This window comes from Nannobrachium achirus (assembly GCF_963921795.1).
Source record: "Nannobrachium achirus genome assembly, chromosome: 17".
Lineage (NCBI taxonomy): Eukaryota > Metazoa > Chordata > Actinopteri > Myctophiformes > Myctophidae > Nannobrachium > Nannobrachium achirus.
The window spans coordinates 28,883,795-28,897,451 of NC_137824.1; the positions used below are offsets into that span (position 1 = coordinate 28,883,795).

General features: G+C 40.6%; 2 protein-coding genes across 2 annotated transcripts; one reads left to right on the top strand and one right to left on the bottom strand.

Moving 5' to 3' along the window:
• Positions 1-274: 274 nt before the first annotated feature.
• Positions 275-3,233, bottom strand: LOC308302401 (aurora kinase B-like; the record flags this gene model as incomplete). The annotated part of the gene is made up of 6 exons (XM_080746655.1): positions 275-448; positions 569-743; positions 1,341-1,489; positions 1,934-2,072; positions 2,534-2,722; positions 3,199-3,233. The coding sequence occupies 6 exons, from the start codon at positions 3,231-3,233 to the stop codon at positions 275-277; spliced, it is 861 nt and encodes a 286-aa protein (XP_080602781.1).
• A 1,191-nt stretch (positions 3,234-4,424) lies between these two features.
• dnajc4 (DnaJ (Hsp40) homolog, subfamily C, member 4) lies at positions 4,425-13,232 on the top strand. The gene is made up of 8 exons (XM_080745516.1): positions 4,425-4,555; positions 5,287-5,376; positions 5,583-5,738; positions 6,375-6,459; positions 9,296-9,465; positions 11,096-11,278; positions 11,390-11,476; positions 11,792-13,232. The coding sequence occupies exons 3-8, from the start codon at positions 5,647-5,649 to the stop codon at positions 11,886-11,888; spliced, it is 714 nt and encodes a 237-aa protein (XP_080601642.1). The 5' UTR covers positions 4,425-4,555; positions 5,287-5,376; positions 5,583-5,646; the 3' UTR covers positions 11,889-13,232.
• Positions 13,233-13,657: the final 425 nt, after the last annotated feature.

Here is a 13,657-nt window from a genome sequence, read left to right on the forward strand (position 1 = left end):
ATGTGCAAAGTACAACATACAGTGTTTTGTGTATATATACTGTATATATATATAGATAGATAGATAGAGAGAGATAGAGAGAGAGAGAGAGAGAGAGAGAGAGTACAGGAAAGAACAAATGCTGCTGAGAGGACAAATTAAGTTGAAGTGAGCTCTGTGTCTGCAGCTGAAAGCATTATCCAAAAGCCTAGACACGTGTTGAAAAACAGGTGACAGGCAATTGATAGAACCTTATTTGGGATAGAAATGTACAGAGACAAAGACAACAACGGCTTCATTGTCTGTTAGATGCACAACCAGGGGGTAAAAGCCGTCTTGAATTGGCGTGCACCCATGGGTGGTCGATGACGTTCTGCAGGGACAGACGTTTTGCCGGATTATAGCGAAGCAGGTTGATAATCAGGTCTCGAGCCCCTTCTGATACAACTGACGGGAAACGCAAGTCCACCTGAAAATACAAATTAGTTACAATGTCATAAAGTCAGAGTTGTGGGGGAAATATATATATATATATTTTGAGATATAAGTAGAATTCTGAGAAAAGTCTCCAAAAAAGAGAAATGTTAACCTTTGTAATTCTTTTGTATGTTTCTGTGTGGCTGCTGGTTTCAAAAGGTGGGTTGCCAACCAAGCATTCATAGCAGAGCACCCCGATGCACCACATGTCCACCTTCTCATTGTGGCATCGCCCCTCAATCATCTCTGGGGGCAGGTAGTCCAGTGTCCCACACATCGTATCTCGCCTAAAAGGGTCAAATTATATAGAAAAGAATATATACACACTTACACAGTATATCAACATGTATAGTAGGTAAATCCATAGGTGGTTATCCATAACACATAACCCTACCTAATTAAACTCTGCTTTTTACCCTTTAAATGATAACATTTTAGTTTTACTTAGTTTTTTACTCTTTTAATTAACTAGTTATTTTCCTTTTTTTTTGTTGCTTAAAGCGACTTTGAGTATTTCTAAAAGCGCTATATAAATTGCATGTATATTTATTGGATAGTATTGTGTTATCATGGTAACTAATTAGCAGCCTATAAGACCAGATCTCATGCCCAGAAAGGGTGCCCTGCTAACACATCTGGCGTTATTAATTTATCTTAAAATAGTTGGTGTGGCTCTGTTAGCCGAACAGGAACCAGCCATTTACCCAGCTTTATTTCTAATATAAGGGATCTATTGCTTATTTATCAATTTGTATTTTGTCTTCAATTTGAATGTCATTACTTGCTTTTGAGAAAGCTTTATATGGTTTAAGTCCTTGTACAATATATTGTAATAGTCGTAACATATCAGTCTCAGTGTAGTTCGGACTACCTGAATAACTTACCTTAGAGATGGTGCATGGACAGACCATCCAAAGTCTGCAATTTTAAGCTCTCCACGAAAGCCAAGTAGTAGATTCTCTGGCTTGATGTCACGATGAATGACTTTCTTCTCGTGGCAGTACATCAATGCATCAGACAGCTCCTCCATGTACTGACAATTTAAAATGTTAGAATCAGACCACATCACCATCATTTTCGGAGGCATTTCAATTATTTACAATTACTCATCAAACACTTTCCGGTGCGATATACATACATGATATATACCCCCCCCCCCCCCCCCCCCCCCCCCCCACACACACACACACACAGGCATTTTGTGAGTAGATGTTAGTCTGGAATCTCTGTATGGAACCTGCATTTCCAAGGGGCGGATTAAAAGTTCACGCAACCAGACACCACACACAGCTTTAAACTTCTTCAATTAATATACTGACCTTAAGGGTTACGGTATATAAAACATGTCTTTGCATAATTCTAAGGACTAGATTCACCACTTTGCGCGAAAAGAAGGCATTTGGCGAAGTCCTATGGTTTTCTATTTATATTACATAATAAAGACATCCAATTCACAGCACTCTTTCCATTGTCTTACTGTGGCAGTACGCTGTTCATCAAATCGTCCGCTTTTCTGCAGCTCCTTGTACATCTCACCACGTGGTGCGTACTCGAGGATCAGATAGACTCGAGAGCGGTCCTGGAAGTAGTTGTAGAAGCGGAGGATATTGGGATGTCTGAGGAGAGGGAGAAATGTAAAGTGATTTCTCAGCAAGAGTGGACTTTTTACTATCAGTTGCCATATTTGCATAAGGTGGGAAGTATTAGACAAGAATAGCAAAATAAACAGGACTCAGTAATGTCAGATATAAGGGGCTTTCTGCAATGCAAATGCAATTAGTAAAATTTTTAGAGACTTATCTGAATACAATATTACAATATTTTGATCAACTAAAGTTCACTTGACTGAACTCAACTTCACATCACAGATTTACAGAAAAGGGTGAAATTATTTATTGTACTGTATAAACTACCTCAATGACATTTTCTTTGGTTCCTATAAGTTAACTTTATTCAGGATGAAGTTTATTCAGAATTAAACTGGTGTGTAAATTTAATATGGAAATGTCTCCAAAGCAATTACTTAAAGAGTTGCTAAAATAAAATTAACATTATATTACATAATACTAACACTAACCTGAGATGGGACTGAATCTCTATCTCCCTTCTCAGCTGATGCTCCATGCCCTCTTTTTCTAGCTGAGACTTGAATATCACCTTCAGCGCCACAGTGGCTTGCAGTGACTTCTCCCTTGCAAGGTAGACATTTCCATACTTGCCCTTCCCCAGTGGTCGACCAATGTCAAAGTCATTGACGGTAATTGTCCTGATGAGAAGAGAAGGATGCACAGGGCGGAAATGACTGATTCAGAAACAAAATGGCATAGCGGGCATTTGAAACACCCTGCTCTATGCTCTCAGTGGAAAACACTAAACTGGCTGCTCCAAACGAACAAAATACACTGCTTTTATAAGCCTGATTACTTTATTAATGTGCTGATGTAATGCAAACAAAATGCATTCCTGAATCTTATTTTACTAATGATAATAATGAAATAAATAATCATTAGTATAGAACTTTTACAAACAGTTTACAGTGCTCTAAAATATGTATTATAATTAGTCATTTTATAGAAAGTAAACCCTGCTTCACATAAAGATGTTAAAGACCATATTGACAAACCTAATAAACACACACAGCACGCACACACGCGCACACACACACACACACACACACACACACACACACACACACACACACACACACACACACACACACACAATAAGTCATATTTCACTCACTTTGCTGCTGAGGTAGAAGTTGAGTTCATCATCATATTCCCTAAAATTAACAGTAGAAAATATCATTTTTGTAAGGAAAACATGCTTTTTTAATGATAATGATGTGTTCTATGGGGAAGGGCTGTATTACCTCTGATTGCAGTTTTGTCTTTGGTGTCAGGAACGCGATGTGTGCCAGTTACTGCATGCTATTTGGGAACACAAACATTTTGTTATTAATTAAAGTAACAGCTTGCAATGGGCGAGGAGGTGACTGTTGGCCCCCAATGACAGCCTGGAACCTCACCCTCCACGATAGCTCTGCCTCTGAGCTGCAGATCGATGCTACAATCACTACAACACCCCGTCCCCACCACGACAATAACATGATTGCGTTAAATGAGTTTACAATGTGAATGTCAAATAATATTGACAACAGTACTTAGCATCTTTTTCGTATGTTGTTGGTTTTTACTTTACGTCGTTACATTAAAGCTAAGTGGCTAACTATGAAAATAACTATGACAGCTGATCTAAAGTTCGATGACATGAACAATACAGTTATCATTTAACACTGGAAATATATTAAAAGAACGTTACCCGCATCATATTGAAGAATTTCTGAACAACGCGATCGTATTCTTGTAATACACACACTTATTATTACACTTATTACAAGCTAGTGTTGTTGATATCCGCCAATCTTTTGAATTGAAATCACTGGTTGTTCGTGATTGGTCCCAACGTTCTACAGAAATGGACCCCATTGGTTAACCTCACGTCACCAGCAACAAACCTTACCTAATGTGATCCGGTCTAGAGCCCATATACTGTATCCGGTTATAAACACGCACATATAGATGATAGTAATGTTTCCGAATCCGCTTTAGACTCAGGCCGGATCAGCAACCTGCAAAGCATATCGGTCCCAGTCTGCCATTGGTCGGAATTGTTCCAAAGGGCCTGTGTGATTGGTGCACACTTGGTTAGCACCGCCTGCTATGCTGTGAAAAACAAACTGTAGTAAAAAGCATTATTTTAAATAACAATCGCAATATTTAGGTTAATGGCTTATTTTTCAACATAGCTGCCAAATATAAAACTGGCTAAATGACTGCCTCAGAGCCAGAGTACCAGAATCTAAAAGGCTGTATGACTATCTGATAATGTATTTATTTATTTTGTGCATTTATTTAATTATTATATTTTATAACAAAGCACGGCCGCTTGTTTGAGCTGTGCTCAAGATGCGTTCACCATTCGGCTCCCATGCAGCACAAACACCAACACAGAACATACCGGTAGTCCACAGAATCTAGCCGTGGGGGGCAGTTATGCAACAACAGTCCTTGAAGCCACTGAGCAGCAGCTGCAGCTGGTATGTGCATTGTGCTTTTCTGACTTGAAATATTGTTGTGGTTGTTGTTGTTGTGGTGGTGGTGTGTTTGTCAGCCAAGTTGCGCATTAGGTCTCTAATGTCACAGATCACCAAGTCATTGATGTCATAGCTATCCATAGATAGCACAGTGTTTGTCAGTTAAATCCTGCTAATGTTAGCCTGCCTGGCTAACTTGGATAGCATTAAACTTGTCTGCTCAGGTAGTAGAAGAGAACAGTTTGTTCTGATTGAAATTGAATGACAGCCACTGCCTTGTTTAAAACTTAATATGGCAAATATCCATTGCATTCCGTGGACAACAGTATGACCCGTATTGTAGGTATTAACCTATCTATGCTTTGTTTGATGTTCCGAGGAATTATGACTGTATAATAACATAACTGTAGAGTACCTAGTACAAAGGGACCCCAATGCAAACAAGCCTAACAGCTTTCTGATGGTCTTTATCCTTTTAGTTGACCTATACATGTGAACTGTACCTTTTCTTTCTTCTAATAAAGTATTCAATCAATCAAATGTAAAATGTGTAAAAGTGTGGTGAGACAGAGACAGGTTGACTAAATCTTTTATTACGTCTCAAAAATGTGCATTGTCTGCATTGTTGCACCGTGTCATGAACCAGACAATAAGACTACTAGAACCAACTAGCATGGGTCAAAGTCCATTCCAAAACATCTCATTCATTCCTAGCATCCTCTGTTGTGTTTCAGTGACGTCATGTGTGGCTGTTGCTGAAGGGACAGTATGTCCCTGGTTTTGCAGCTGCGGACACAAATGTTTCCCATGGAGACTCATTGAAGGTGGGGGTCAGAACATCTCACAAAATTGTTGCCATTTAAACAAATTCCACGTTCCAAATGTCTATAATCAGTTGACCTAGTACAATGAATCAGTGCTAAAAGGTGGAAAGCTGCACAATCTTTGTTTGATTGAGAACTGCACCCTGTACTATTTTGTTCCCTTTAATGCTCCGTATCTCTGCTTCTCCCACCATGGCCTGACCTAGTTGTTGGTATCATATCTATCTTGGCACACGTCCTTTGTTTTGGGAAGCGGTGCCATTTTCCATCATGCAATTGGAGGCCCAGCTACGTCTGTGCCAGAGTTGTCTGTGGTGCTACAGGAGTGGCTCACGGCTACTCTCTCGGAGCTCAGCACATAGGTAAAGTGTGTGCACCGTGCATGTCTATGGATGGATGTGGTGTGTTGTCTTAATACGCATTCTTCTTTTAACAATTTATTTTTTGTTTAAACATCAAAGTTCTATATTCTGTTAACGGTTATATCATTGCTATAATGTTTATTCAACGGGGTCTCCCTGTCTCTCAAGCTCTTTAATAAACATCAGGTGGGTTGACTATTTCAGCCAAGAGCCAACCAGGAAAGAGCTACCCATCAGCTTCAATTTTATGGTGTTCCATTTCTATCTGCTCATGTGTCATCACTTACAATTTCACTTGTTTATCCTGTATGATTATCTCTCCTGACTGGATAAAATTGGTATCCCGACCTGAAAATGCATTTTCTGTTTACTAAACCGATGCAGAGACAGGCAGAACAAACACTACAGCAATGATTGCTATCAGAATATACTGTACAGCTATTTCACAGTTATCTTAACAAAATGAATCATTTAGCTTACTGCACCGTTAATGTAACTGCAATTTGTGGGTATCTTCCACAAATGAATTTCACCCACTCCTGGTGTAAACTTGTGATGTGACACTAAACTTGAAGTTGAAGTTATTCAGTACTATTATATGACTTTTCTTGTGCTGTATTTATTTTTTCATTGCAGATTGAACCACTATGACATCTTGGGAGTCAAACCTAATGCCAGCATGGAGGAAATAAAGCATGCATTTTTTGATAAATCAAAAAAGGTAAGGCTCTTCTTCCAACTTCGTCAGTGAACTACAGTACATGTGACACAATTTTCCTGCTATAAAAAGAGGCATGCCCATTTTGTTATCCCCTGTAACTGTAGTTTCTCTATATGGACACATGAGGGAGCCTTTGTACAATTCATTTTGTTCATCTTTGCCCTCAACATTTCCTCCAGTGGGCTTCTGGGAGCCTGGACATGGATGTCACATTTGTTTTGTAGTTGTATATTTAATGTTTGCACATTGTGGTTTTGGAGTAAAGGAGACCCGCAGTTTGCAAACATGTGCATCTTACACAGTTCTGATAATAGTAATAACACTTCATTATTTAGGATAGAACCATGCATACATAGAATGTCTTACAATATTGCAAATTAAGAAATATATGCCCAGCCATTTTACATAAATACAGTGGCTTATCACCAGGAATCAATCAATTGGAGGATACAGGAGGAAATGTATTTTGTACACACAATCATGCTTGCAATTGCATGATATTGTGGATGATAGAGATCACAAGTTGCAACTAGAATGGTACAATTCTGGTAAATTGCAATGCGAGTCACGAGGAATCCACTGGGAACTGAATTCCATTCATATTATATATTGGGATGTCATGTGAAGCATGACAACAGTGTATGAAGCATGACCAAAAGCTTTACTTTTCTGTTGTGCAAAGGTTGACAAAAAAGCAGGTTCACTTTGCAGACAAAAACATATATTCATACTTATCAGCTGACGTCACAACTCTGTGGTAACGCCCCCTGATTTACTTCCGTGGGCAGAAAACCAAGTGATCTAGCACAGACTTCCAGTCTGCAACCCGCCAGAAGCATTTCACAGCCCTCCAAAAAGGATTGCAAAGCGACTTTGCCACAATGCCGGATAGTTGTTGTGCGATCAGGTGTTCTCATAGACGAGGAGATAACTCCGGAGCATTATTTTGCGAGTGTTTGTGTTACTAGCATACAGTGTTAACACACTGTACGATATTGCGTGGTCGGCGAGTCATCAGATCGTTAGAGTATTTCACACTAAACAAGTGACTTTCTTTCTTGAAATCATCTGTCATAATATCTCTCTCACACACACACACACACACACACACACACACACACTGCACACCTGTTAGATGTTTTCATAACAGCCGTGCTGCTGCATTGTGAGATGCGTTGGTTTTATTTTGCTATGAAACAGCATCTATATTATTATGATGAAATTCTGAAACAGACTATTATTTATCAGCAATATAACTACCAATAAGACACCTGAATTTACCCTCGGAATAAAGGTCTATTAGTCTATTCATGATATATCCATCCATCTATCCATACAGACTATACATTCTGTCTGTGCTCACATGCTGTCTGCTCTCATTTAACACGGATCTTCTCAGGGTGTGCAGCCTCTTTCATACTGTATGATGTTCAGTTTGCGACAGAGCCAAATATCAATTGCTATATCTAGAAACCAGAGCTGCCCACCGGCTTCGACTGCTCTCTTCGCATTCAATCCGACTTTTTCACCATTTCTCAGACGTTTGAATGCAGAGAGTATGCACTGGGTATCCACGGAGGAGTATCCACGGTATCCTGTTCACCGTGCACTTTGAAGTACGCATGCGCCGATATCTCTCGCCTTGATTTATATTATTCCCCTCAGGGGAATCGAACCCAAACCGTGGGTTTGTTGCATCCGTGCTCTACTGACTGAGCTAATGAACGGATGATGTGACTCCTTTTTTGTGCATTTATCTTTGACGTGGATAGTGGGGTAGGCGTGGATAGTGAGGGACTGAATATTTACTATTCTGTCCATAACGGCACATAACTCGGTAACGCGGCTGAGTGGGATTGGGCGCCCTTCCCACCGCTCGTCGCGGCAACTCGGCTCGCTAGCGCTCGCCTCGGTGGCGACTCACGGGGGTCATCGGCGCCCAATACCGCGCCGCTCCGTCGGGGTCTGTGGCGTGGGGCGTTACACCGGGGAACAGAGCATACTTGGCATCTGGTTCGAGGCTGGGATTCACCTCAGGTTTTATTTTTGCGCTCCTCTGAGGTTGACCACTAGATGTCGACATTTTACTACTAATATCTCTGCATTTGGATACTGGATATCCAAGTATCCTGGATACTTTCTGCATTGAAGAGTCTGAAAGCACGTGAATATTTCGCATTAAGTGCGTTGATATCATTCGAACCAGGTGGTATTAACTACGTTTCTGCCTCAAAATTAGACTACATATTCATTATTGAGGGTTACATTTTGAGAATTAAATAACACCCACCCAGTGCAACATACTATACCTGGTTGGTGTAATAGTGACTCCAAGGGTTGATAAAATTATAATAATAACAAAAAATTATTGTAATATTTGTTGAACATATACTGTATATACAGTATATATATCATTTTATATATATATAAAATACTAAATTATATATTTAGTAGTACTACTAACTCTAACCCTATCAGTTAGTGTTAGTGTTGTGTTTTCTGCCCGACAGCATGGAGGAGGGGGCCAGGGGGGCGGAGTCCAGTGACGTCACTGAGAACTATGAATATCAGTCCGAGAACAATAGTGTGTTGCCTATAGCAACCACACTAACTATGTCTGTGTAGTGTGTACATGTCCTCATTCTTGATTTATAATTTTGGATTTATTAGATGTTTGGATTGGATACAGTGTGGGAGCTCATACACAGTGAAAGCATATAGGGGTGCAACAGTTAATCAAACTAATAGATTTAATCAAGATTTAATCCATAGTTGCAGCCTCTTATGCCTTTACTACTGACCCTTGACACATCCTCCCTTCCACATGTTGCTATAGCTACACCCAGACAGTGATCCATCTAATCCAGGCCTCCACGGCCAGTTTGTGGAGCTGAATGATGCATACCGGGTACTGAGTAAGGAGATGAGCAGGAAGGAGTATGACCTGAAGCTCAGTCGCCACTACACTACTAGCCAGGCCTTTACGTCCACCTCCAGCAATTCCAGGTGGGTACATGCACAATTACCAATGCATGCATGTTGTATTTCTATTGTAGCCGCACATACAGCTAGGAATGTTAGACATTTTTGGTGAGTGAGCAGATTGGCAGAGTTGAAAGGCATGGTCAGATAAACGAATCAGTGTGTCTCTGCCAGCAGCAGAAGACAAGTACTGTTACTGCTCCTGGAGCACTTCTCCATTTAAAATACATAGGAACTCCTGTAAGGGAAGCACCCATTTCACACCGCCAGCACAACAACGCAGTGATGAAGTGCCACACACGTAGCACCAACTGGAGTAGGGGCGGCATAGCTGAATGGTTATGGTGCCCGCCTGGGGAACCAGATCCCCTGGTTGTCTCATGTTCGATTCCAGGCCAGGGTAGCAATGTCGATGTGTGTCCCTGAGCAAGACTCTTAACCCTTAATTGCTCACACGCTCCTTGTGGGCAGCGAATTAGCTGGTTTGGGCTGAAAATACAGAATTTCCCTTGCTGGAGGAAATGGGTATCTATTATTAAGTGCTGGGCTGCTGCACACTAGAGAACACACACAGATATAATTTTTTTATAGGACAGTGTCATAAAGGAACGCTGGGCGGGACGTCAGTGTGGTGTTAACTCCAAATATCTACCTCTATTGCCTTCTAACCGTTGAGTCCTGTCTGGTTATTTTGGTTCAGGGTTGTGGCACATATTTCGAGCTGCAGTGTATATCAGAGATTTGTCCTTTTTTTTTTTTTTTTTTACTACTAGGGTTTGTGGGCCGCTATGCAGCCTCTAAACCTACACTGTACCACCGATCCGACCAATATGCCTATATATGGAGATATCTGTATCTGTCAATCCTTTTAGGCCCATATCTGGAGATCCTTGATGTCATCAGTATATGCCCATATTTGGACATGCCCCTTTTGTGCCCATATGGAGCTGTCTGATTTGTTTTCTCCTGACACATTGAGGGTAGACAACACACTCCATATTTGATTGTAGCGACATTGGGAACTCCTTATATGGTTATGGCTGAGTCATAGTGACATGAGCTTGACGACATGGTCCTCCGGCTGGTCCTCCCGTAAGCCAAGGTTATATTATTAGATTAAAAGCTTAGCAGATTTTCACTGCAGACAAATGACATGTAGATATGCATGTAAAGACCAGTACTTACTACTTGCCTTCCTTGAAATTATAGGCTGTCTATGAAATGAAATAAACTAGATTCTTACCCATCTCCTCACCCATCCCATCCCTAAGGGATCCTTATCCGTCCTTACTTGTCCGATCTCAGGCTGCTGACGTCTCTTAGATAAATTGGATAAATACCCTTATGCAGCCTTATATATGCCTTGATATTATGATATCACCCTTTGCCCCTCTCTGATTGGCCGTGAACCCACGGCCTGTGGCCTGTGGCCTGTGATTGGCTACGGGCGTAAACACAGACTGACAAGATTTCTGGAATTTAGAGCTGGATAGATATTGTAGATCTCATTTTGAGCAGAGCTGGTGTGAAAGCACCCATCACAACTTTACCCTTTAATGCTATCTTATTACAGCCTTCTTCATTTACTCTTTGATCTTCTGTGTCCCACCGTTTCCCCCACGTTTGCTCTCTTCTCTGTCTACCTCACACACAGCTACTCACCTCACAGCACCGATACACAGGAGAATATACGTTACTGGGAGCAGTTCCGGCAATCCCAGCCCCAAGAGATGACAGCAGAGGAGTGGCAGAAGCGAAGAAGAAGGAACTTTCGCTTGGTGGGATATTGTATTCTCACCATGGTAATCAGCATTGGAGCGCATGCTGTCTTCTTCAGGTAAAAAATACGTGAAGGCCAGGGGAATATGGCACCTATCTTCTTCAGTAGTAGTTGAGAATGTTCCTGTGTGCAGGTTGTCTAACTCTCGTGGTTGCCATACCCTCGCAGGAAACTAGAAGAAGTCCATAATAACTTCATGGACGAGAAAGACAGAGTCATCACAGAAATTTACATGGAATCTAAAGAGAGGGCCAGGTCTGTCAAATAATTCCTTTTCATACATTTAATTGGAAATTCTGTTAAGAAAAGTAGTAAATGTTCGTCCTGCTTTGCAATGTCAAGGTTTATTTTTGAAAGACCATAAAAAAAGCAGAGCAGCAGTCAGCAGACTGAGAACATCGATTTGTTATGAGGAAATAATAGACCACAGAATGCTTAGTTGACCAGTCAGAATCGACAAAGCAGTATTCAACAAAGCCATCTATTAATAATCATTTGTATATACATACCATATATGTACCACATGTGGTAACAGTAGATTTGATTGGTTCTATGCTTGCTCTTTCCCAGACAGAACGGATTTAAGAAGCAGACAGAAATCCTGCGTCAGAAACGTGCAGAGTTTATGGAGAAATACAAAGTCCACAACGACGGAGAGGACAAGTAGCAGCTCCCAAATCTTGGTGTGGAATAACTGGGACAATTAGGTTCAGTTGACCAAATGATATTTATATGCTAATCATATGAATGGACTTGCTGACTGACTGTGTTGAAAGTGTTAGTACTTTGAGAGAAATGTTTTGTCTGTGTGAGTGTGTTTTAATGCACTGTTGTTTGGGTCCTCGAGTAGGAGGCCAACCTTCCCATAAGACAGGATACAGGGATACACAGTATATCAAGTATCAAGGGACACGGATTGAACTCCTAACTGAGCTGTACTGAACAGGACTGGATCCCCTCACTTGGGGCTATTGAATCGAGTACAGACAGGACAATGCAAATGGAGTAATCTGCACCAGGGACATACAGTAATGCAAACAGTTTGACCGTCATGTTGTGAAAAGGTGTTTTCATTGTCTGACAATTCAGTGGACTCTGAGTATCCATGTTTGAACACATACCTCTCCAAAGTAACAACCAACAAAGTTTTTTACCATCAAATAATGAATGACAGGAACATTATCTCCACTGCCCCTAGTTCTGTCACTTAAAGAAGTTTGTTGTTTGAAAGGGGCCTTTCCATATTCAGTACACCTGCGCATAGTAGGTGTCAACAGCAACATAATACTGTAAGGCAACACAGTAAGGCCTGCATCCTTCATAGGAAGGAGACATTAGCAATTTAATTAGACTTGCAGATGGCACCCTACACTCAGTAGCTGCTCTGCTTCTGTGTCATTATTCTGAAGAAGAATCAAGGGATCAGGGCACTATAGTGTCACAAGAATCTTTTTAAAGCCAATTTTATTTAATGACTGCAAAGGTGGGAGAGAGAGGGGATGACATGCAGCTAAGAGACTCGGTCAGATTCGAACCTTAGTCAGCTGCAAGAAGGACTATTACTGTATATTAGGACTTATGCATGTGGTACATGCTCTTACCAGGTGGGCCACCTGTCACAAGAATCTTTGGATTATGACACATGCACAGTAGAAAATGTTAGGAAACCAGATGTCCTCTTTCATACAAAGTAGCTGAAACATGCTATTGTACATTTTTCGTGTCCTGCTAGTTCTCCACTCTCTTGAACTCACTGATTGTTATCAACTATGTTTTCCTTTATGTGCCTCAGAGTGTTGGTTTGGAACTAACCGGCCATTTCATCATGATAAGTGTTTTTTAATATACGGTAAGCTTTACCCTCTTTAAAGGGTCTAGACTAGAATCAAGTTGGATCATTCAAAGGGTGTCGATGCACCCATGACATGGAACTGGTGTCTATTCTGGTTTCACTTCATGCCAACAATTACCACAATGCCTTTTGATTTATAAAATAACCTCCACAGGAGGATGCCGGTAACAATATAATTAAAAACTCGTTTTGGGTCAATGTTTATTTTATTTCTTTACTTTTAAGTTTGTCATTCTCAGAAAGACTTAGAGATATATTTTCATCCATGCCTTACTCCTTATCCCTAAACTTGAACTTGAACACTTCAAATAGCCATTGTGAGCTTGTAGATCAGCTATTTGAAATATTTAAAAATCTTTTTCAAAATAGTAAAAAATGGTTTTAAAGTTTAGGGATAAGGGGTAAGACATGGACGAAAATAGGGCCCTTTGGGTATGGTTTGGCTCTAATGCAGAACAGACTGTCGCTGACATAGTCTGGATTGACATGTCCTATTATGTTTGCCACTGGCTGAAAATAAGTGATTTTTGGTGAGCGACACAGTTGCACAAGGAAATATGAACTAGCCATAATGGTGAGGTCAT